At 44.8% G+C, this 25,763-nt stretch overlaps 1 protein-coding gene across 1 annotated transcript in view; it reads left to right on the top strand.

The window, feature by feature from the left end:
• Nucleotides 1–25,763, top strand: part of fbxo41 (F-box protein 41) — a 320,938-nt gene that overhangs the window by 255,778 nt on the left and 39,397 nt on the right. Inside the window, exons 10-12 of the mRNA XM_060827707.1 lie at nucleotides 6,943–7,038; nucleotides 9,419–9,537; nucleotides 22,395–22,553. Coding sequence (XP_060683690.1) covers nucleotides 6,943–7,038; nucleotides 9,419–9,537; nucleotides 22,395–22,553 — 374 coding nt within the window. The remainder of the gene's footprint in view (nucleotides 1–6,942; nucleotides 7,039–9,418; nucleotides 9,538–22,394; nucleotides 22,554–25,763) is intronic.

Genomic DNA, 25,763 nt, shown 5'->3' with positions numbered 1-25,763 from the left:
GTTTCTACCTCCTGCCCAAAATCCACAAACCTGACTGTCCCGGCCGACCCATTGTCTCAGCCTGCTCCTGCCCCACCGAACTCATCGCCGCATACCTCGACACGGTTCTGTCCCCTTTAGTCCAAGAACTCCCCACCTACGTTCGGGACACCACCCACCCCCTCCACCTCCTCCATGATTTTCGCTTCCCCGGTCCCCAACGCCTTATCTTCACAATGGACATCCAGTCTCTGTACACCTCCTTCCCCCATCACGAAGGACTCAAAGCCCTCCGTTTCTTCCTTTCCCGCCGCACCAACCAGTACCCTTCCACTGACACCCTCCTTCGACTGACTGAACTGGTCCTCACCCTGAACAACTTCTCTTTCCAATCCTCCCACTTCCTCCAAACTAAAGGAGTTGCCATGGGCACCCGCATGGGCCCCAGCTATGCCTGTCTCTTTGTAGGATATGTGGAACAGTCCATCTTCCGCAACTACACTGGCACCACCCCCCACCTTTTCCTCCGCTACATCGATGACTGTATCGGCGCTGCCTCGTGCTCCCACGAGGAGGTTGAACAGTTCATCCACTTTACCAACACCTTCCATCCCGACCTCAAATTCACGTGGACTGTCTCAGACTCCTCCCTCCCCTTCCTAGACCTTTCCATTTCTATCTCTGGCAACGGAATCAACACAGACATTTACTATAAACCGACTGACTCCCACAGCTACCTGGACTACACCTCCTCCCACCCTGCCCCCTGTAAAAACTCCATCCCATATTCCCAATTCCTTCGTCTCCGCCGCATCTGCTCCCAGGAGGACCAGTTCCAATACCGCACAGCCCAGATGGCCTCCTTCTTCAAAGACCGCAGATTCCCCCCAGACGTGATCAACGATGCCCTCCACCGCATCTCCTCCACTTCCCGTTCCTCCGCCCTTGAGCCCCGCCCCTCCAACTGCCACCAAGACAGAACCCCACTGGTTCTCACCTACCACCCCACCAACCTCCGTATACAGCGTATCATCCGCCGTCATTTCCGCCAACTCCAAACGGACCCCACCACCAGGGATATATTTCCCTCCCCTCCCCTATCAGCGTTCCGCAAGGACCACTCCCTTCGTGACTCCCTCGTCATGTCCACACCCCCCACCAACCCAACCTCCACTCCCGGCACCTTCCCCTGCAACTGCAGGAAATGTAAAACTTGCGCCCACACCTCCACACTCACTTCCCTCCAAGGCCCCAAGGGATCCTTCCATATCCGCCACAAGTTCACCTGCACCTCCACACACATCATCTATTGCATCCGCTGCACCCGATGTGGCCTCCTCTATATTGGGGAGATGGGCCGCCTACTTGCGGAACGCTTCAGGGAACACCTCTGGGACGCCCGGACCAACCAACCCAACCACCCCGTGGCTCAACACTTTAACTCTCCCTCCCACTCCACCGAAGACATGCGGGTCCTTGGATTCCTCCAACGCCAGACCATTGCAACACGACGGCTGGAGGAAGAGCGCCTCATCTTCCGCCTGGGAACTCTCCAACCACAAGGGATGAACTCAGATTTCTCCAGTTTCCTCATTTCCCCTCCCCCCACCTTGTCTCAGTCGGTTCCCTCAACTCAGCACCGCCCTCCTAACCTGCAATCCACTTCCTGACCTCTCCGCCCCCACCCCACTCCGGCCTATCACCCTCACCTTGACCTCCTTCCACCTATCCCACCTCCATCGCCCCTCCCCCTAGTCCCTCCTCCCTACCTTTTATCTTAGCCTGCTTGGCTCTCTCTCTTATTCCTGATGAAGGGCTTATGCTCGAAACGTCGAATTCTCTATTCCTGAGATGCTGCCTGGCCTGCTGTGCTTTGACCAGCAACACATTTGCAGCAGAAGTCCATATAGATCACATCTACTGCTCTGCCCTCATCAATCCTCTTGGTTACTTCTTTTAAAAACTCAATCAAGTTTGTGAGACATAATTTCCCAAGCACAAAGCCATGTTGACTATCTCTTCCAGCACCCCTCCCCCAAGTATCTCCTCCCTACCATTTATCTTAGCCTGCTGGACACACTTTCCTCATTCCTGAAGAAGGGCTCATGCCCGAAACGTCGACTCTCCTGCTCCTTGGATGCTGCCTGACCTGCTGCGCTTTTCCAGCAACACATTTTCAGCTCTGATCTGCAGCATCTGCAGTCCTCACTTTCTCCTATCCCTAATCAGTCCTTGCCTTTCCAAATACATGTACATCCTGTCCCTCAGGATTCCCTCCAACAACTTACCCACCACCGAGGTCAGGCTCACCAGTCTATAGTTCCCTGGCTTGTCCTTAACGCCCTTCTTAAACAGTGGCACCACATTTGCCAACCTCCAGTCTTCTGGCACTTCACCTGTGACTATCGATGATACAAATATCTCAGCAAGAGGCCTACCAATCACTTCTCTAGCTTCCCACAGAGTTCTTGGGTACACCTGATCAGGTCCTGGGGATTTATCCACCTTTAACCGTTTCAAGACATCCAGCACCTCCTCCTCTGTAATATGGACATTTTGCAAGATGCCACCATCTATTTCCCTGCAGTCTATCTCTTCCATATCCTTTTCCACAGTAAATACTGATGCAAAATATTCATTTCGTATCTCCCCCATTTTCTGTGGCTCCACACAAAGGCCGCCTTGCTGATCTTTGAGGGGCCTTATTCTCTCCCTAGTTACCCTTTTGTCCTTAATATATTTGTGAAAGCCCTTTGGATTTTCCTTAATTCTATTTGCCAAAGCTATCTCATGTCCCCGTTTTGCCCTCCTGATTTCCCTTTTAAGTATACTCCTACATTCTTTATGCTCTAAGTGTTCACTTTATCTGTCCTGTCTGTACCTGTCGTATGCTTCCTTCTTTTTCTTAACCAAACCCTCAATTTCTTTCGTCATCCAGCATTCCCTATACCTACCAGCCTTCCCTTTCACCATATCAGGACTGCACTTTCTCTGGATTTTTGCTATCTCATTTCTGAAGGCTTCCCATTTTCCAGCCGTCCCTTTACCTGCGAACATCTGCCTCCAATCAGCTCTTGAAAGTTCTTGCCTAATACTGATAAAATCGGCCTTTCTCCAATTTAGAACTTCAACTTTTAGATCTGGTCTATCCTTTTCCATCACGATTTTAAAACGAATAGAATTATGGTCGCTGGTCCCAAAGTGCTCCCCCACTGACACCTCAGTCACCGGCCTGCCTTATTTCCCAAGAGTAGGTCAAGTTTTGCACCTTCTCTAGTAGGTACATCCACATACTGAATCAGAAAATTTCTTTTACGTACTTAAGAAATTCCTCTCCATCTAAACCTTTAACACTGTGGCAGTCCCAGTCAATGTTTGGAAAGTTAAAATCCCCTACCATAACTACCCTATTATTCTTACAGATAGCTGAGATCTCCTTACAAATCTGTTTCTCAATTTCCCTCTGACTATTGGGGGGGTCTATAATACAATCCCAATAAGGTGATCATCCCTTTCTTATTTCTCAGTTCCAGCCAAATAACTTCCCTCGATGTATTTCCAGGAATATCCTCCCTTAGCACAGCTGTAATGCTATCCCTTATCAAAAATGCCACTCCCTTGAGGACCTCCTTTTTAAATTTCTACCTAACTCTCTGTAATCTCCCTTCAGAGTCACAACCTTTTCCCTTCCAATGTCGTTGGTTCCAATGTGGACAATGACCTCCTGCTGACCCCTTTCCCCCCGTGAGAACATTCTGGGTGTTTAAAGAGAGTTTAAGAGTTACTGCGAATTATACCTACCATAAATGCTGTTGGCTGCGAATCTTATCAGATCAAATGGATCAGTTGGACAGACAGTTAGAAGCAATGAGGAATTTTCAACAGCAACAGTATGTGATGGATGGCAGTGATAGGAAGGGGGAAATCTCAGATACAGTCACATAGATGGAACCAACGACATCGGAAGGGAAAAGGTTGAGATTCTGATGAGTAATTACAGAGAGTTAGGCAGGAATTTAAAAATGATGTCCTCAAGGGTAGTAATATCTGGATTACTCCTGGTGCTATGAACTAGTGAGGGCAGGAATAGGAGGATAGAGCAGATGAATGCATGGCTGAGGAGCTGGTGTATGAGAGAAGGATTCTCATTTTTGGATCATTGGAATCTCTTTTGGGGTAGAAGTAATCTGTACAAGAAGGATGGATTGCACCTAAATTGGCAGGGGACTAACATACTGGCAGGGAAATTTGCTAGAACTGCTCAGAAGGATTTAAACTAGTAAGGTTGTGGGTGGGGGGATCCAGGGAGATAGTGAGGAAAGAGATCAATCTGAGACTGGTACAGTTGAGAACAGAAGTGAGTCAAACAGTCAGGGCAGGCAGGGACAAGGTAGGACAGAGGATATGGTGGACGCTGGTACAATTGCAACATTTAAGAGGCATCTGGATGGATATATAAATAGGAAGGGTTAGGAAGGATATGGGCCAGGTGCTGGTAGTGGGACTAGATCGAGTTGGGATATCTGGTCAGCATGGACAGGTTGGACCGAAGGGTCTGTTTCCATGCTGTACATCTCCATGAATCTATGACTAATAAATTACACTGCATTTATTTCAATGCAAGGGGCCTAACAGGGAAGGGAGATGAACTCAGGGCATGGTTAGGAACATGGCACTGGGATATCATAGCAATTACAGAAAAATGGCTCAGGGATGGGCAGGACTGGCAGCTAATGTTCCAGGATGCAAATGCTACAGGAAGGATAGAAAGGGAGGCAAGAGAGAAAGGAGGGTGGGAGGGTGGCAATTTTGATAAGGGATAGCATTACTGCTGTGCTGAGGGAGGATGTTCCCGGAAATCCATCCAGGGAAGTTATTTGGGTGGAAGTCAGACCTCCTAATAGTCAGAGGGAAATTGAGAAACAAACTTGTAAGGAGATTTTAGCTATCTTTAAAAATAAGGGGTGGTTTCGGTAGGGGATTTTAACTTTCCAAACATAGACTGGGACTGCCGTAATGTTAAGGGTTTAGATGGAGAGGAATTTGTTAAGTGTGTATAAGACAATTTTCTGATTCAGTATGTGGATGTACCTACTAGAGAAGGTGCAAACCTTGACCGACTCTTGGGAAATAAGGCAGGGTAGGAGACTGAGGTGTCAGTGGGGGAGCACTTTGGGGCCAGCGACCGTAATTCTATTAGATTTAAAATAATGATGGAAAAGGATAGACCAGATCTAAAAGTTGAAGTTCTAAATTGGAGAAAGGCCAATTTTGACGGTATTAGGCAAGAACTTTCGAAAGCTGATTAGGTTAGATTACTTACAGTGTGGAAACAGGCCCTTGGCCCAACAAGTCCACACTGACCTGCCGAAGCGTATACCACCCAGACCCATACTCCTACATTTACCCCTTCACCTAACACTACGGGCAATTTAGCATGGCCAATTCACCTGACCTGCACATATTTGGACTGTGGGAGGAAACCAGAGCACCCGGAGGAAACCCACGCAGACACGGGGAGAATGTGCAAACTCCACACAGTCAGTCGCCTGAGGCGGGGATTGAACCAGGTCTCTGGCGCTGTGAGGCAGCAGTGCTAACCACTGTGCCACCAAAATTGTTGGCAGATGTTCACAGGTAAAGGTACGGCTGGAAAATGGGAAGCCTTCAGAAATGAGATAGCAAGAATCCAGAGAAAGTGCAGTCCTGATATGGTGAAAGGGAAGGCTGGTAGGTATAGGGAATGCTGGATGACGAAAGAAATTGAGGGTTTGTTTAAGAAAAAGTAGGAAGCATATGTCAGGTACAGACAGGATAGATCTAGTGAATCCTTAGAAAATTATAAAGGAAGTAGAGGGATAAGAGGGAAATCAGGAGGGCAAAAAGGGGACATGAGATAGCTTTGGCAAATAGAATTAAGGAGAATCCAAAGAGTTTTTACAAATATATTAAGGACAAAAGGGTAACTAAGGAGAGAATAGGGCCCCTCAAAGAACAGCAAGGTGATCTTTGTGTGGAGCCACAGAGAATGGGGAGATACAAAATGAGTATTTTGCATCGGTATGTACTGTGGGAAAGGATATGGAAGATATAGACTGTAGGGAAATAGATGGTGACAACTTGCAAAATGTCCATATTACAGAGGAGGAAGTGCTGGATTCCTTGAAATGCATAAAAGTGGATACATCCCCAGGACCTGATCGGGTGTACCCTAGAACTCTGTAGGAAGCTAGAGAAGTGATTTCTGGGCCTCTTGCTGAGATATTTGTATCATCAATAGTCACAGGTGAGGTGCCAGAAGACTGGCTAACGTGATGCCACTGTTTAAGAAGGGTGGTAAGGATAAATCAGAGAACTTTCGACCAGTGAGCCTGACATCGGTGGTGGGCAAGGTTTTATCCACTCTTATATACGTTAAGACTTCCAACACCACCTCTTCTGTAATATGGACACTTTTCAAGATATTTATTTTCCAAAGTTCTTCAGTTTCTAAATTCTTCTCCACAATAACTATTGACATTAAATACTCATTCAGTATCTCACCCATCTGCGGTTCCACACATAGATAGCCTTGTTGATCTTTAAGGGGCCTGTTCTCTCAGTCGTTAATTTGTTGCCCTTATGTATTTGTAAAATTTCTTTGGATTCTCTTTAATCCTATTTGCCAAAGCTATCTCATGTCTCCTTTCTGCCTTTCTTTAATGTCACTGGATCAAAAGTGTGGAACTCACTTGCCAACAGCGTTTATTAAACCAAATGGACTGCAGGCTCATCTCGAGGGTAATTAGAGATGAATTCTAGCCCAGTTACCAGCACCTACATTTCATGAATTTAATATAGAAAAAGAGAAAACACGCTAGGGTTAGCTGAACTGCTGTTGGCAATTACTGTAGCCAATTTTACATTGAAATAAGGTGGAACAAACAAATCAATGAAAATGGTAAATTTATCTTTTATTTTCAGGAGTTCAACAGATCCAGTTGGCCATGAAGTGATCTGGGCTTTGGGAGCTGGGTGTAGAGACATCATCTCTCTGCAAGTTGCACCATTACATCCATGGTAAGAGCAGTAATTTTCATTCATTGACTATTAGCTATTATCATTGATCCAAATTAATGAATCCAGGCATGGTGAATTTCATTCTCATGAAGAATGAACACATACCAGGATACAAAATAGGCTCAAACATAGACTATTTGGCCCCTTCTACCTGTTACATCCATTCAAAAAGAAAATCATTGGTCTGATCATAAAATTCATAGAATCCCTACAGCATGGAAACAGGCCATATTGGCCCAACAAGTCTACCCTCCAGAGAGTAACCCCTCCGCCAGACCCATTTCCCTGCCCTATTACATTTCCAACTAGGAGAAAGTGAGAACTGCAGATGCTGGAGATCAGAGTGAAAAAGTGTGGTGCTGGACAAGCACAGCCGGTCAGGCAGCATCCAAGGAGCAGGAGAGTTCACATTTTGGGCATGCTTCTCCTGATGAAGAGCCCATGCTCGAAACGTCAACTCTCCTGCTTCTTAGATGCTGTCTGACCGGCTGTGCTTGTCCAGCGCCACACTTTTTGAGTGCTCTACATTTCCCCTGACTAATGCATCTCACCTACACATTCCTGAACACTATGGGCAATTCAGCATGGCCAACTCCCCTAACCTGCGTATCTTTGCAGTGTGGGAGGAAACCAGAGCACCTGAGGAAACCCACACAGACATGGGGAGAACGTGCAAACTCCAGGGTGAGAGGGGAAAGATATAAAAGGGACCTAAGAGGCAACTTTTTCACGCAGAGGGAGGTGCATTTCTAGAATGAGCTGCCAGAGGAAGTGGTGGAGGCTGGTACAATTACTACATTTAAATGGCATCTGGATGGGTATATGAATAGGAAGGATTTAGAGGGCTATGGGCCAAGTGCTGGTAAATGGGACTAGATTAGGTTGGGATTTCTGGTCAGCATGGATGAGTTGGACCAATGGGTCTGTTTCCGTGCTGTACATCTTTATGACTCTATGGTCGTTGTATTGGGTATATGTGTTTATTGATGTGGTCCATGAGTGAGACAAGCTTCCAGGGATTCTCTGGCTGTCCTCTGTTTGGCTTGACCTATTATTGTTGTGTTGTCCCAGTCGAATTTGTGGTCCTTGTTGTCTATGTGTATACTTACTAAGGATAGCTGGTCGTGGGGTTTAGTGGCTAGTTGATGTTCGTGAATGCGGATAACTAGTTGTCTACTGTTGTCTTATATAGTGTTACATGCAGTCTCTGCATGGAATCTTGTACACAATGTTTGTCCTGCATATGATGAGTAGTAGTGTGAGTTATTGTCTGAGCGTGGCTGTTGGTTTATGTGCTGTCATAAATCCAAGTGGTCGGAGGAGTCTGCTTGTCAGTTCCAAGACTATTTTGAAAAAGGTAGAGTAGTTAGTGTGTTGGGTCATGGTATGTCCTCCTCGCATTACTTGTCTACCAAGCATCTGCAGATAAAGTTGTAGGGATATCCATTCTTGGCAAAGACTTTGTAGAGCCAACCAGAAGCAGCAGGAACAAAACCAAAGAAGCTTCAACCGACACAATATAGCAGTGCTTCACGGGAGACTCCACAGCTCTGAGAATGACACCTAGAAAGGGGACAAAATGTCTGCAAGCCAACTTCCCAGCTCGACAAACATACCCACAACAACTGCAACCAGCAGCCGAGCCTCAAATTTTGACACAAACCTTGAGCAGTGTCCTTATGTGTATTTAAGGCTGAGGTAGATAGATTCTTGATCAGTAGGTGAATCAAGAGTTATGAAGAAAAGCCTGGAAGGTGGATTTAAGGAATGTTGATAAAGATTGCTGAATGACCCAGTCCTATTTCTTATGATTTTTGTTGCCTTAAATGATACCCATTGGCTCTCCCTTATTAACTTTACTAGTTATGTTCTTGAAAAATTCCTTCTCAAATCAATGCTGACTCTGTCCATCCTGTTACGGTTTTCCAAGTGCTCTGCAATGAAACCTTTTTATCATGGACTCTAGGATTTCTCTTAACAACGTCAGGATAATTTTCTTTCGACCTCAGTTTTAAAATAGTGAGGTTAAATTAGCTACCTTCCAATCTGTGAGAAATTTCTTGTGCCTTCTTAATTGCTTACTGCACCTGTACAGTAACTTTTTTGTGACTCATGTACTAGGTCACTCAGACACTTCTGTGCAATCTCCATTCAAATATTTGCTGCTTTTCTATCCTTCCTTCAAAATAGACAAGTTCACATATCTACTTCACCTGCCAGAATTCTTCCCACTTATTCAAGTGTTCTCAAGTTCCCTTACCAACTCCTCCCATCCTCCACAACTTAATGGCTTACCAATCTTTGCACTTTTTTTTGACAATTTCAGGATAAGAAGCTCTGTTTAAGATTTTTAAAAATCTCTCAATCTCTTTCCCTCTAGCCATCAGCCAACTCGATTTAACAACCGCAGTCTCCAGATGATCGGGCGTTGTTGGCCACACTTACGAGCACTGGGAGTTGGTGGTGCAGGTTGTGGACTACAGGGGCTAGCCTCTTTGGGTAAATTTCAAGGTGTCATTCCAGATTCACATGTGATTTATTTGAATTCATAATACGAGCAATTTATATAACTAACCTTTAAGTTCGCAGAAAATACACTGCAGCTTGTCCTTACAATTTAATCCTTTACAGCCTACCTATTATCCTGATAAGTCCACACTGCACCAATTCTTCACCAACCAACCCACACCTTTTCAAGGTTGGTAAATTTTTCCTGATGTGTGTCACCCAGGATTGAAGGAAGTACTTTAAATGAGATCTAACTCGATGTTTACAAGAAAAAAGATTGCATTGCAGGCAAATGAGTACTTTTTGAATGTCAAAAGCGTAACTTTGGAAATGTACCAACAATGATAACAGCTACATCCCCAATGCAGCAATAAATTAGTATTCTGTATTTGGTATTTGAGAGATAAATATTGATCTAGATTCTGACAATAATCAATCCCACTCATCTTCGTCTGGTGCCACATGATCTTGTTACAACAGACAACTGAACCAACTGACATGAAGATTGGTGGAGGAGCAGAAAGCATAAGGGACTGTCAGAGAGTACAGGAGGATATAGATAGACTGGAGAGTTGGGTGGAGAAGTGGCAGATGGAGTTCAATCCAGACAAATGTGAAGTGATGTATTTAGGAAAATCTAATTCTCGAGCGAATTATACAAAGAATGGAAGAGCCTTGGGAAAAGTTAATGAGCATAGAGGTCTGGGAGTACAGGTCCATTGTACCCTGAAGGTTGCTGCACAGGTGGATAGAGTGGTCAAGAAGGCATATGGTATGCTTGCCTTCATTGGACGGGGTATTGAGTATAAGAGCTGGCAGGTCATGTTAAAATTGTACAGGACATTGGTTCGGCCGCATTGGAATACTGTGTACAGTTCTGGTCGCCATATTACCAAAAGGATGTGGATGCTTTGGAGAGGACACAGAGAAGGTTTATGAGGATATTGCCTGGTATGGAAGGTGCTAGCTATGAAGAGAGGTTGAGTAGGTTAGGTCTATTTTCATAGAAAAACGGAGATTGAGGGGGGACCTGATTGAGGTTTACAAAATCATGAAGGGTATAGACAGGGTGGATAGAGACAAGCTTTTTCCCAGGGTGAAGGATTCCATAATGAGAGGTCATGCTTTCAAGGTGAGAGGTGGAAAGTTTAAGAGGGATACACGCGGCAAATACTTCACACAGAGGGAACACATTCCTAGCAGAGGTGGTAGAGGCAGGCATGGTAGATTCATTTAAGATGAGTCTGGACAGATGCATGAGGAGGTGGGGAGCAGAGGGATACAGATGCTTAGGAATTGGCCGACAGGTTTAGACAGTCCATTTGGATCGGCTCAGGCTTGGAGGGCTGAAGGGCCTGTTCCTGGGCTGTAAACTTTTTTGTTCTTTGTTCTTAAATGTATGACCTTCTATCTTTTATTCGCATACAGTAAAATTAAAACATTCAGAGACCCTCAAAATTGACACTCTTGGATGGAAGTCATCAGAACCTGTCCCTCACAAAGCCATACTGACTATCTCTGATCAAACTGTGGTGCTCCGAATAATCATAAATACTGTCTCGCGGAATCCTCTAGGAGAAAGCGAGGACTGCAGATGCTGGCGGTCAGAGCTGAAAATGTGTTGCTGGAAAAGCGCAGCAGGTCAGACAGCATCCAAGGAGCAGGAGAATCGATGTTTCGGGCATGAGCCCTTCTTCAGGAATGTATGAAGAAGGGCTTATGCCCGAAACGTCGATTCTCCTGCTCCTTGGATGCTGCCTGACCTGCTGCGCTTTTCCAGCAACACATTTTCATCTCAGAATCCTCTCCAATACTTTGCCCACTAATGTAAGATTGACTGGTCTGTAATTCCCAGGATTATCCCTATTCCCTTTCTTGAACTAGGGAATAACATTTGCTACCCTCCAATCATCTGGCACTATTCCAGTCGACAGTAAGGACGCAAAGATCCCCAAAGGTGCAGTAATCTCTTTCCTCGCTTCCTGGAGTGACTGAGGGTATATCCCATCTAGCCCAGTGGATTTATCCATCCTTACGTTTTTCAAAATTTTCAGCACATCCTCCTTCTTAACATCAACCTGTGAGTATATCAGTCTGTTTCATGCCATCCTCAGAAACGTCAAGGTCCGTCTCAGTGGTGAATACTGAAGCAAAGTATTCATCAGGCCCTCCCCTACCTCCTCCTACTCCAAGCACAAGTTCCCTCCACTATCCCCGATTGGCCCTACCCTCCCTCTGGCCATCCTGTTGTTCCTCACATAAGTGTACAATACCTTAGCGTTTTCCTTAATCCTACCTGCTAAAGCTTTTTCATATCCCCTTCTAGTTCTTCTTAGTCGATTCTTCAGTTCCTTCCTGGCTACCTTGTAATCCTCTGAAGCCCTGTCTGATCCTTGCCTCCTCAACCTTAAGCAAGCTTCCTTCTTGACTAGATGTTTCACATCCCTTGTCACCCAAACTTCTTTCAACGTATCCTTCCTTTCCTTGCCTCAGTGAGGCAAACGTATCCAGCATTCGCAGCAAGTGCTTCATAAACAACCCCACATTTCGGTCATACATTTAAGAACAAAGAGCAAAGAAAATTTACGGCCAGGAACAGGCCCTTCGGCCCTCCAAGCCTGAGCCGATCCAAATTCACTGCCTAAATCTATCGCCCAATTCCTAAGCATCTGTATCCCTCTGCTCCCCACCTACTCATGCATCTGTCCAGACGCATTGTAAATGGATCCACTGTACCTGTCTCTGCTGGCAACACGTTCCAGGTACCCACCACCCTCTGTGTAAAGTACTTGCCGCGTGTATCCACCTTAAACTTTTCACCGCTCGCCTTGAACATGTGACCTCCTGTTTTTGAATCCTTCTCCCAGGGAAAAGGCTTATCTCTATCCACCCTGTCTATACCCTTCATGATTTTGTAAACCTCAATCAGGTCCCCCCTCAATCTCCTTTTTTCTAATGAAAACAATCCTAACCTACTCAACCTCTCTTCATAGCTAGCACCTTCCATACCAGGCAACATCCTCGTAAACCTTCTCTGCACCCTCTCCAAAGGGCCCACATCCTTTTGATAATATGGTGACCAGAACAGTACACAGTATTCTAAATGCGGCAGAACCAATGTCTTGTACAATTTTAACATGACCTGCCAGCTCTTATACTCAATATCCCATCCAATGAAGGCAAGCATACAATATGCCTTCTTGACCACTCTATCCACCTGTGCAGCAACCTTCAGGGTACAATGGACCTGCACTCCCAGATCTCTCTGCTCATCAACTTTTCCCAAGGCTCTTCCATTTACTGTATAATTTGCTCTAGAATTAGACTTTCCAAAATGCATCACCTCACATTTGTCTGGATTGAAAACCATCTGCCATTTCTCATTCAACTCTCCAGTCTATCTATATCCTTCCGTATTCTTTGACAGTTCCTGTGCTTTCTGCTACCCCACCAATCTTCGTGTCACCTACAAACTTGCTGATCATACCAACAGTGCCCTCTTCCAGATCATTTATGTATATTACAAACAACAGTGGCCCCAACACTGACCCCTGTGGAACACCACTGGTCATCTTTCTCCATTTCGAGAAACTCCTTTCAACTATTACTCTCTGTCTCCTGTTGCTCAACCAGTTCTTTATCCACCGAGCTAGAACACCCTGCACACCATGTGACTTCACTCTCTCCATTAGTCTACCATGGGGAACCTTAGCAAACATCACTAAAGTCCATGTATATGACATCTACAGCCCTTCCTTCATCTATCAACTTGGTCACTTCCTCAAAGAACTCAATTAAGTTGGTAAGGCACAAACTCCACCAGAGAAAACCATGTTGCCTATTACCAATAAGCCCATTTTTTTCCCAAATATAAATAGATTTTATCCCTGACTACTGTCTCCAGCAACTTTCCCACCACCGACAGGGGGAGGATCCAGTTGTTGTGGTCCACGTTGGGACTAACAACATTGGCAAAGCTAGGGTGGAGGACCTGTTTAGGAATGATGAAGCACTAGGAAGGAAATTGAAGTACAGGTCCTCAAGGGTCATAATCTCCGGATTACTGCCCGAGCCACGTGCCAATTGGTATAGGGACAAGAAAATTAGGGAAGTAAACACGTGGCTAAGGGATTGGTGTGGGAAAGAGGGATTCCACTTCATGGGGCATTGGCATCAGTTTTGGAACAGGGGGGATCTGTACCGTTGGGACGGTCTCCACCTGAACCGATCAGGTACCAATGTTCTAGTGAAGAGGATAAATAGGGTGGTCAGCAGGACTTTAAACTTCTGAGTTGGGGGGAAGGGAAAGTGAAAGCAACAGGGAGTATGGCGTTAAATGGAAAGATAAGCAACAGGATAGCATGTGTCCAGGCGGATCTAAACTCGAGGCAGACTGGGAATGCAGCAAAAAGGAAGGATAACTTAGGACATCATATGACTTCCAATATCTCTAATGATAAAGTTAGCATTAAGGCACTTTACCTGAATGCTTGTAGCATTCGTAACAAAGCAGATGAACTGACCGCACAGATCATAGTGAATGATTATGATGTGGTAGGCATCACAGAGACGTGGTTACAGGGGGGTCAGGACTGGCAGTTAAACATCAAAGGATTTTCAACTTATCAAAAAGACAGGGAGGTGGGCAGAGGGGGTGGGGTTGCCTTATTAGTTAAGAATAAAATTAAATCTATGGCACTGAATGACGCAGCGTCGGATGATGTGGAGTCTGTGTGGGTGGAATTGAGGAATCACAAAGGCAAAAAACCATAATGGGAGTTGTGTACAGACCTCCTAACAGTGGTCAGGACCAGGGGCGCAACATGTACCAGGAAATAGAGAAGGCATGTCAGAAAGGCAAGGTCATGGTGATCATAGGAGACTTCAATATGCAGGTGGACTGGGTAAATAATGCTGCCAGTGGATCCAAAGAAAGGGAATTCATGGAATGCTTACAGGATGGCTTTTTGGAACAGCTTGTCATGGAGCCCACAAGGGAGCAGGCTATTCTGGACCTAGTGCTTTGCAATGAACCAGACTCTATAAAAGATCTTAAAATAAGGGAACCCTTAGGAAGCAGCGATCATAATATGGTAGAGTTCAGTCTGCAGTTTGAAAGAGAGAAGGCAAAATCAGATGTAATGGTGTTACAGTTAAATAAAGGTAATTATGAGGGCATGAGAGAGGAACTGACAAAAATAGACTGGAAGCAGAGCCTACCGGGGAAGACAGTAGAGCAAAAATGGCAGGAGTTTGTGGGTATAATTGAGGACACTGTACAGAGGTTCATCCCCAAGAAAAGAAAGATTATCTGGGGAGGGATTAGACAGCCATGGCCGACAAAGGAAGTCAGGAAATGTATTAAAGAAAAAGAGAGATCCTATAAAGTGGATAAGAACAGTGGGAAATCAGAAGATTGGGAAGGCTACAGAAACAAACAGAGGATAACAAAGAGAGTAATAAGGAAGGAGAGGATCAAATATGAAGGTAGGCTAGCCAGTAATATTAGAAATGATAGTAAAAGTTTCTTTCAATACATAAGAAACAAACGACAGGCAAAAGTAGACTTTGGGCCACTTCAAACTGATGCAGGAAGCCTAGTGATGGGAGATAAGGAAATAGCAGAACTTAACAAGTACTTTGCGTCAGTTTTCACAGTGGAAGACATGAGTAATATCCCAACAATTAAAGGGAGTCAGGGGGCTGAGTTGAGATTGGTTGCCATTACAAAAGAGAGAGTGCTAGAAAAGCTAAAAGGTCTTAAAATTGATAAATCTCCTGGCCCCGATGGGATACATCCTAGAGTTCTGAGAGAGGTGGCTGAGGAAATAGTGGAGGCGTTGTTTGAGATCTTTCAAAAGTCACTGGAGTCAGGGAAAGTCCCGGATGATTGGAAGATCACTGTTGTAACCCCCTTGTTCAAGAAAGGATCAAGACAAAAGATGGAAAATTATAAAGTTTGTGAGAAGATTTGTAGCTCGGATGCTCGTTGTTGTGGTTCTGTTCGCCGAGCTGGGAGTTTTTCTTGCAAACGTTTCATCCCCTTTCTAGGTGACATCTTGGGTGCTTGGGAGCCTCCTGTGAAGCGCTTCTGTGCTGATTCCTCCAGCATTTATACTGGTTTGAATCTGCCGCTTCCGGTTGTCAGTAGCTGTCCGCTGCAGTGGCCGGTATATAGGGTCTAGGTCGATGTGTCTGTTAATAGATTAATTCGATTAACAGACACATCGACCTATACCCTATATACCGGCCACTGCAGCGGACAGCTACTGACAACCGGAAGCGGCAGATTCAAACCAGTATAAATGCCGGAGGAATCAGCACAGAAGCGCTTCACAGGAGGCTCCCAAGCACCCAAGATGTCACATAGAAAGGGGACGAAACGTTTGCAAGAAAATCTCCCAGCTCGGCGAACAGAACCACAACAATGGAAAATTATAGGCCAATGAGCCTAACCTCGGTTGTTGGTAAAATTCTAGAATCCATCATTAAGGATGAGGTTTCTAAATTCTTAGAAAAGCAGAGTCTGATTAGAACAAGTCAACATGGATTTAGTAAGGGGAGGTCATGCCTGACAAACCTGTTGGAATTCTTTGAAGAGGTAACAAGTAGGTTAGACCAGGGAAACCCAGTGGACGTGGTCTATCTAGACTTCCAAAAGGCCTTTGCTAAGGTACCACACGGGAGGCTGCTGTGCAAGGTGAGGGCCCATGGTATTCGAGGTGAGCTACTGGGATGGATTGAGGATTGGCTGTCCGACAGAAGGCAGAGAGTTGGGATAAAAGGTTCTTTTTCGGAATGGCAGCCGGTGACAAGCGGTGTCCCGCAGGGTTCAGTGTTGGGGCCGCAGCTGTTCACATTATATATTAATGATCTGGTTGAAGGGACTGGGGGCATTCTAGCGAAGTTTGCCGATGATACGAAGTTAGGTGGACAGGCAGGTAGTACTGAGGAAGTGGGGAGGCTGCAGAAGGATCTAGACAGTTTGGGAGAGTGGTCCAGGAAATGGTTGATGGAATTCAATATGAGCAAATGCGAGGTCTTGCACTTTGGCAAAAAGAATAAAAGCATAGACTATTTTCTAAACAGTGAGAAAATTCGTAAAGCCAAAGTACAAAGGGATCTGGGAGTGCTAGTCGAGGATTCTCTAAAGGTAAACATGCAGGTTGAGTCAGTGATTAAGAAAACAAATACAATGTTGTCACTTATCTCAAGAGGGTTGGAATATAAAAGCACCGTTGTGCTGCTGAGACTTTATAAAGTTCTGGTTAGGCCTCATTTGGAGTACTGTGTCCAGTTTTGGTCCCCACACCTCAGGAAGGACATACTGGCACTGGAGCGTGTCCAGCGGAGATTCACACGGATGATCCCTGGAATGGTAGGTCTAACATACGAGGAACGGCTGAGGATCCTGGAATTGTATTCATTGGAGTTTAGAAGATTAAGGGGAGATTTAATAGAAAGTTACAAGATAATACATGGCTTGGAAAGGGTGGACACTAGGAAATTGTTTCCATAAGGCAAGGAGACTAGGACCCATGGGCAAAGCCTTAGAATTAGAAGGGGTCAATTCAGAACTGAAATGCGGAGACATTTCTTCAGTCAGAGAATGGTGGAATTAATTGGCGCAGAGTGCAGTGGAGGCCCGGACGCTAAATGTCTTCAAGGCAGAGATTGATAAATTCTTGATGTCACAAGGAATTAAGGGCTACGGGGAGAATGCTGGTAAGTGGAGTTGAAATGCCCATCAGCCATGATTGAATGGCGGAGTGGACTCGATGGGCCGAATGGCCTTACTTCCACTCCTATATCTTATGGTCTTATGGACATCAAGCTCACTGGTCTGTAGTTACCTGGAATATCCTTACTACCCTTCTTGTACAGGGGGACGACATGAGCAACCCTCCAGTTCTCCGGCACCTCACCTATGTTTAAGGATGCTCCAAAGGTGTCTATCAGGGCCCTAGCTATTTCCTCTCTCATCTCCCTGAGCAACCTGGGATAAATCCCATCCGGTCCTGGGGATTTGTCCACCATAATAACCTCTTGCCTACCCAACACATCTTCCATACTTATGTCAACGTGATCCAGAGTAAATCAAACTTCTATCTCTAATCTCAACATTCATTATGTCCCTCTCCTCAGTGAACACTGATGCAAAGTAATCACTGAGAATCTCACCCATTTTCTCAGGTTCGACACACAACCTTCCTTTCTTACCCTTTAGTGGACCAATCGTTTCTCTCGTTACCCACTTGCTTCTTACATAAGAATAAAAAGCTTTGGGATTGTCCTTAATTCTACTTGCTAAAACTATTTCATGACCCCTTTTAGCCCGCTTGATTCCTTGTTGAAGACTGGTCCTACTTTCCCAATATTCATCCAGGACCTGTTCTGTTCTTAGCTGCCTGGACTTTATGTATGCTTCCCTTTTCCTTTTGGCTAGTCGTATGATTTTTCCTGACATCCACAGTTTATGAATCTTGCCTTTCCTATACTTTGCTTTCAATGGGACATGCCTATCCTGTACTATCTTTTGACGTATTTTTGAAAGCCTCCCACATCTCAAATATGGGCTTCCCTTCAAATAACTGTGTCCAATCCACATTTCCCAGCTCCTGCTTAATTTTGATATAATTGGTCTTGGCCCAGTTTTGTACTCTTCCCTTAGGACCACTCTCATCTTTGTCTATGAGTACTCTAAAACTTCAAATTGTGGTCAGTGTTCCTAAAGAAATCCCCCATCACAACTTTACCACCTGGCCTGGTTCATTCCCCAATACCAGGTCCAATATGCCCCTTCCCTCATCGGGGGAAGGGGCCATATTGCTCTAGAAAACTCTCCTGGATGCTTCGTACAAATTCTGCCCCATCCAGACCTCTGATACTAAGGATATCCCAGTCAGTCTTGGGAAAATTAAAATCTCCCATCACCACCATCCTGTTGCCTCTACATCTTTCCATAATCTGGTTACCTATTTGTTCTTCTACCTCACACTCACTGTTGGGAGGCCCCTAGTACAGCCCCAACAATGTCACTGCACCCTTCTTATTTCTCAGCTCCACCCATAATGCTTCACTGTCCTCCTTTAGCACAGCCGTGATATCATCCCTGACCACCAATGCAACTCTACCCCCCAACCCCACTTTTTACTTCCCTCCCTGTCCTGTCTGAAGCATCTATATCCTGGAATATTTAGTTGCCAATCATGCCCTTCCTTCAACCAAGTCTCTGTGATTGCAATAATGTCACATTCCCAGGTACCAACCCAAGCCCTACATTCATCTGCCTTACCGACTATACTCTTTGCATTTAAGTATATGCACTTCAGGCCACTGGTTCTTTTGCGTTCATTTGCTCTTTGCCTACTCTTCCCCTTATTAATATTAAGGTCACGATTCTTACAATCTCTAGTTTCCACCTCGCTATCTACTTGTCTTCTCTTCTAGTTTCCAGCCTCCAGTCACATGAGTTTAAAACCTTCCCAACAGCAGTAGCAAAACCTCCCCCAAGGGCATTATTTCCAGTCTGGTTCAGGTGTAGATGTCCAATTTGTAATAGTCCCACCTTCCCCAGAACCAGCCCCAATGTCCAACAAACCTGAACCCCTCTCTTCTCCACCATCCCTCAAGCTAAATGTTCGTTGTGCCTATTCTTTTATTTCTATCCTGGCTAGCACATAGCACTGGTGTAATCCCGAGATCACTGCCTTTGGGGTCCTCCTTTTTAACTTCCCTCCTAGCTCCCTGAATTCTGCTTTCAGAAGCTCACCTAGTTTTTTTAAAACTTATATCGTTGGTGCCTATATGTACCAAGACAACTGGCTGTTCACCCTCCCCTTTTAGAATGCTCTGCAGCCGATCGGTGACATCCCTGACCCAAGCACCTGGGAGGCAACATACCATCCGGGAGTCCCGTTTTCAGCCACAGAACCACTTATCTACTCCCCTTACAGTAGATCCCCTGTGACTATGGCCCTACAAGTCTTTTTCCCGCCCTTCTGAACAGCCGTGCCTACCATGGTGCCATGATCTTGAGAGTATCTGTTCTCAATGTTAAAAATGATACAACACCAGGTTATAGTCCAACAGGTTTAATTGGAAGCACTAGCTTTCGGAGCATTGCTCCTTCATGCCACCTGATGAAGGATCGACGCTCCGAAAGCTAGTGTGCTTCCAATTAAACCTGTTGGACTATAACCTGGTGTTGTATGATTTTAAACTTTGTACACCCCAGTCCAACACCGATGTCTCTAACTCATGACTGTTCTCAATTGAGTTGTCCCAGTTCCTGTCTAATTACATCATAATTCGCCTTCCCCCAATTAAATACTTGCCTCTACTGTCTGCTCCTAACCCTAACTCTAGTAAAGGTCACCACAGTCTTACGTCTGTGGCGGACAAAGTATTGGAAAGGATGCGAAGAGACAGATATTATGGATTACTTGGAAAACCATAGTTTGATTAGAGATAAGTCAGCATGGCTTTGTGAGGGGCAGGTCACGCCTCACAAACTTTCCTGACTTCTGTGAGGATATGACAAAATACATTGTTGAAGGTAGAGCAGTGGATGTGGTGTATGTGGATTTTAGCAAGGTGTTTGATGAGGTTCCCCATGGTAGGCTCATTCAGAAAGTAAGGAGGCATGGGATACAGAGAACTATAACTGAAAATGTGTTGCTGGTTAAAGCACAGCAGGTTAGGCAGCATCTCAGGAATAGGGAATTCGACGTTTCGAGCATAAGCCCTTCATCAGGAAATGAGAACTATAACTGTCTGGATACAGAATTGGCTGGCTTATAGAAGACAGAGGATGGTGGTAGAAGGTGCTTTTCAGCCTGGAGCGTGGTGACGAGTGGCACCACCTTCCTAACCTGCAATCTTCTTCCTGATCTCTCTGCCCCCACCCCCGCTCTGGCCTATCACCCTCACCGCAACCTCCTTCCTTTCTCCTAACCAATGGTGTTCCACAGGGTTCAGTTCTGGGACCTCTGCTCTTTATGATTTTTATAAATGACTCGAATGAGGAAGTGAAGGGTGGATTAATAGGTTTGCCTATGACATGAAGATTGGTGGAGTTGTGGGTAGTGTGGAGGGTTGTTGTAGGTTGCACATTGACAGGATGCAGAACTGGGCTGAGAAGTGGCAGATGGAGGGCTTTTGCCCGAAACGTCGATTTCGCTGCACTTTGGATGCTGCCTGAACTGCTGTGCTCTTCCAGCACCACTAATCCAGAATCTGGTTTCCAGCATCTGCAGTCACTGTTTTTACCTCAGAGTTTAACCTGCCAAAGTGTGAAGTGATTCACTTTGGAAGGTTGGGTTTGAATGCAGAATACAGGGTTAAAGCCAAGATTCTTGGCAATTAGTGGAACAGGGGGATTTTGGGGTCCATTTCATTAGCGGGGGATTGAGTTTAAGAGCCACGAGGTTATGCTGCAGCTCTATAGAGCCCTGGTTAGACCACACGTGGAATATTGTGTTCAGTTCTGGTCACTTTATTGCTGGAAAGATGTGGAAGCTTTACAGAGGGTGCAGTGGAGATTTACCAGGGTGCTGCCTGGACTGGCATAACGTTTGAAGGTTGAGGGAGCTAGGGCTTTTCTCATTGTAGTGAAGAGGTGACTTGATAGAGATGTTCAAGATGATGAGGCATCGATAGAGTTGATAGTCAGAGACTTTTCCCCCTGGTAGAAATGTCTATCACGAGGAAGCATAATTTTAAGGTGATTGAAGGAAGTTTTGGGGGGAAATGTCAGATGTACGTTCTTTACACAGAGAGTGATGGATGCATGGAATGCACTGCAAGCAGTGATAGTAAAATCAGATACATTAGGGACATTAAAGCGACTCTTGGATAGGCACATGGAAGGTAGTACAATGAAGGGTATGTAGGTTCGTCTGATCTTAGAGTAGGATAAAAGGTCGGCACAGCATCGAGGGATGAGTGTCCTACACTGTTCAATGTTCTATTTCTCCCTTTATACTCCCATTTATTTCCTCATTACACATGTTTTACATGGGTTAATTTTATTTCGCCCCATTCCCGATCCAATATTAATTTCCTTGGGATTTCCAGCTGTCTTCATTTTCAACTGTAAATAGCAAAGTCAGTATTCGATGTCTGAAATGAAAACAGAAATTGCTGGGAAAACTCAGTAGTCCTGGCAGCATCTGTGGAGAGAAAGCAGAGTTAATGTTTTGGGCCGATGAATCCTTGTGTGTAACTAGGTGTTCCTTACTGCTTGGATCAACAGCTGTCTAAACAGCACTTACAAAGGAGTTTCAGGTAAGCTGCCTTTTTAAAAAGAGCCACAATCCTTTTTGTTTTTAAATAAGTCCTCTTCCTGTTTCAGTCAACAATCAAAAATACAAAAAAGTAAAATGCCACCGTCTTTCCGGAATCCTGGAACTTGCTCCCTAACAAAATTGTTCATGTACCTAAATAGATAGACTGCATTAGTTCAAAAGCAGAGCTTACCAGATACTCTTTAGAGTTGGCCATATTTAGAGGTGACCAGTGAAAGCCATACCCCATGCATAATTTCTTTTTGAAGTCCAGGACCAAACCTGGAAGTAGTAACTACATTTCACTTATCTCATCAGCATATTTTGTCCAGGTGTCTGTATTGATAAAGTATGTCATATCTCACATTGATGTGTGTGTGCGTGCGCCACGTGGATTTCACTTTGGACATTTAAGCCACACAATAAAAAAAGCACTTCACACCAAAACCTTGCACCAATTGTGGTTTTAAGCTTTACAGTCAATGTTTTCTGGACTGTTTTGCATTAAAATTTTCTTGTAAGATATTTATTATTTATACACTGAATCAACTTATTCTTCAGCTCGGAACTGCATTCGATTACAAGTTCTAGAACTTGATCATGTGACTGAAATAAACCAGGAAGTAGCAGCAGAAGTTTGTCGGGAGGGATTGAAGGGATTAGAAATGCTGGTCCTGACATCAACCCCTGTCACACCGAAAGCTCTACTGCATTTTAACAGTAAGTACAAGTTGTTCTTGCAAACATTGTCGAGGTTTTACACAAGGGAAAGTAGCAATGTTCATGGTGGAGAGATTGCCAATCTGTCATTTTAATATATACAAAGAACATTAACCTTTATAAAATCTCACTTAGAACTAAGACTTCTGTGGTAGGTTATGAATGCAAACTTGCACAAAATATAAAAACGGAGGAAAAGTTTTTATAAATATATAAAATGGAAAAGATTGGCTAAAGTAGACATAGGTCCCTTGCAGGATGATTCCTGATGAAGGGTTATGCCTGAAAACATCCATTCTCCTGCTCCTTGGATACAGCCTGACTGGCTATGCTTTTCCAACACCACGCTCTTAGACTCTGATCTCCAGCATCTGCAGTCTTCACCTTCCCCTTGCAAGATGAGAGAGGGGAATTAATATTGGGTAATGATGAAATGGCCGAGGCCTTAAATAATTATTTTGTCAGTCTTCACAGTGGAAGAAGATGTGTCAAACGTGTCAAAGAATGATGTTAAGGATACGATTGGAGGTGAGAACGTCAGTTCAATTATTATCACTAAAAGGGTAGTAGAACATAGGCCCTTCGGCCCTCGATGTTGCGCTGACCTGTGAAACTGATCTGATGCCCATCTAACCTATTCTGTTATCATTCACACATTTATCCAGTGGCCATTTAAATGCCCTTAAAGTTGGGGAGTCTACGACTGTTGCAGAGAGGGCGTTCCAAACCCTTACTAGAAGGATCATGACAGTTTGGGAGAGTGATCCAGGAAATGGCTGATGAAATTCAACATGAGCAAATGCGAGGTCTTGCACTTTGGAAAAAAGAATATGAGCATAGACTACTTTCTAAACGGTGAGAAAAATCATAAAGTCAAAGTACAAAGGGATCTGGGAGTGCTAGTCGAGGATTCTCTAAAGGTGAACATGCAGATTGAATCAGTGATTAAGAAAGCGAATGCAATGATGTCATTTATCTCAAGAGGGTTTGAATATAAAAGCACCGTTGTGCTACTGAGACTTTATAAAGCTCTGGTTTGGCCCCATTTGGAGTACTGTGTCCAGTTTTGGTCCCCACACCTCAGGAAGGACATACTGGCACTGGAACGTGTCCAGCGGAGATTCACACGGATGATCCCTGGAATGGGAGGTCTAACATATGAGGAACGGCTGAGGATACTGGGATTGTATTCATTGGTGTTTAGAAGGTTAAGGGGAAACTTACAAGATCATACATGGCTTGGAAAGGGTGGACGCTAGGAAATTGTTTCCATTAGGCGAGGAGACTAGGACCAGTGGACACAGCCTTAAAATTAGATGGGGTAAATTCAGAACAGAAATGCGGAAACATTTCTTCAGCCAGAGAGTGGTGGGCCTGTGGAATTCATTGCTGCAGAGTGCAGTGGAGGCCGGGACCCTAAATGGCTTCAAGGCAGAGATTGATAAATTCTTGATGTCACAAGGAATTAAGGGCTACAGGGAGAATGCTGGTAAGTGAAGTTGAAATGCCCATCAGCCATGATTGAATGGCAGAGTGGACTCGATGGGCCGAATGGCCTCACTTCCACTCCTATGTCTTATGGTCTTACTACTGTGAGTAAAGAACCTACCTGTGACATCTGTCCTATATCTATCACCCCTCAATTTAAAGCTACGTCCCCTCGCGGTAGACATCACCATCTGAGGAAATAAAAAGCTCTTACTGTCCACCCTATGTAAGCCTTAAAACATCTTGTATGCCTCCATTAAGTCACCTCTTAACCCTCTTCTCTAATTAAAACAAGCTCGAGGACCTCAGCCTCCATACCAGGCAACGTCTTGGTAAATCTCCTGTGCACCCTTTCCGATGCTTCTGTGTCCTTCCTATAAATGTTGTGATCAGAACTGTACACAATACTCCAAGTGTGGCCGCACCAGAGTTTTGTACAGCTGAAACATGACCTCATGACTCCGAAACTCAATCCCTCTACCAATGAAAGATAAGGAACAGTGCGCCGTCTCAAGATCCCTGTTAACCTGGGTGGTAAGTTTGAGGGATTTACATACATATAGGGATAGGGAAATGGGACGACACATCAGTCGAAGCAAGATGCTCAGATACAGTATGGCTTTACCTCCATCTGTATCCTGGGCCCAGGAGAGAGGGAGAAAGAGAGAGAGAGAGAGATTTGACGTTCCCCATTGGCTGGCTGTTTGTTGCTGGTTTAGTGAATATTATGCCAGTAAGGGTAGTATTGATGGTCTTGAAGGTTTCATCTAACTTGTTTTGTTTACTGATGACAAAAGTGTCATCCATGTAGCGGACCCAAAGTTTGGGTTGGATGGTTGGCAGCTGAAAATGTGTTGCTGGTTAAAGCACAGCAGGTCAGGCAATTCGACGTTTCGGGCCAGAGCCCTTCATTAGGAATGAGGAGAGTGTGCCAGGCAGGCACACTCTTCAGCACAGAGGAACTACGCAGAGCAGAGAAAAATCACCTATACAGTGTATTCAAAAAGAATGGGTACCCAATGAACACAGTCTGCTGATTTCTCAGCTACAAACTGTTGAGACAGATCTTCTGTCCCCGTGTTCGTTTGGAGGAGAGAGACACCGGGTCTGATTAAAAGTATAAACAGGTTTAATGAGAAAGAATCGTACACAGTACAGTGAGGTGTCTAGCTCACTGGAGAAGGCGCGTTCTGACTATTTTTTAATTTGTCTATCCTTTTGTTCTCTCACATTCCAGAGTTACATCCTTATTTGGTAAAATGCAGAATTTTAGTATGTCATTGGTTCTCACCTGATAACGTTCTATTACCTCAGTTTGAGTTACGTGCATTTAGACACGGCTCCAATGTCCTGTTATCTCTCACCCTCCCTGGGGCCTCTTCAGGCTATGCCATCAGCTTTTCAGTCTGTTCTTAATGTAACATAATGGCTTACTGTTGTCTAGTGAAGCTAACAAGTTCCAGACTTGCTAATACTACCTTACGTGAGCACTACCTAACAATAAAGTTTCTTACACTGCCTAACCTTAATAATGGATCCCAACACTCCCTCCCTTGGCCTCGAAAGAGGCCACACAAAAATACAGCAGTCAGGACCCGGATGGTCGGTGAGCGCCCCTCCGTTGCTCCTTTGCAAGACCGACCAATTAGCTTAACCCGGCTTGTCTGACTGTAGGGATACATAGTTATAGGGATAGGAGTCCCTGAGCAGCATACAACTACA

This window comes from Hemiscyllium ocellatum, chromosome 1, assembly GCF_020745735.1.
Source record: "Hemiscyllium ocellatum isolate sHemOce1 chromosome 1, sHemOce1.pat.X.cur, whole genome shotgun sequence".
Classification (NCBI taxonomy): Eukaryota; Metazoa; Chordata; class Chondrichthyes; order Orectolobiformes; family Hemiscylliidae; genus Hemiscyllium; species Hemiscyllium ocellatum.
The sequence above is the reverse complement of the archived record's forward strand: the minus strand, read 5'-3'. Positions and strand labels throughout refer to the sequence as shown.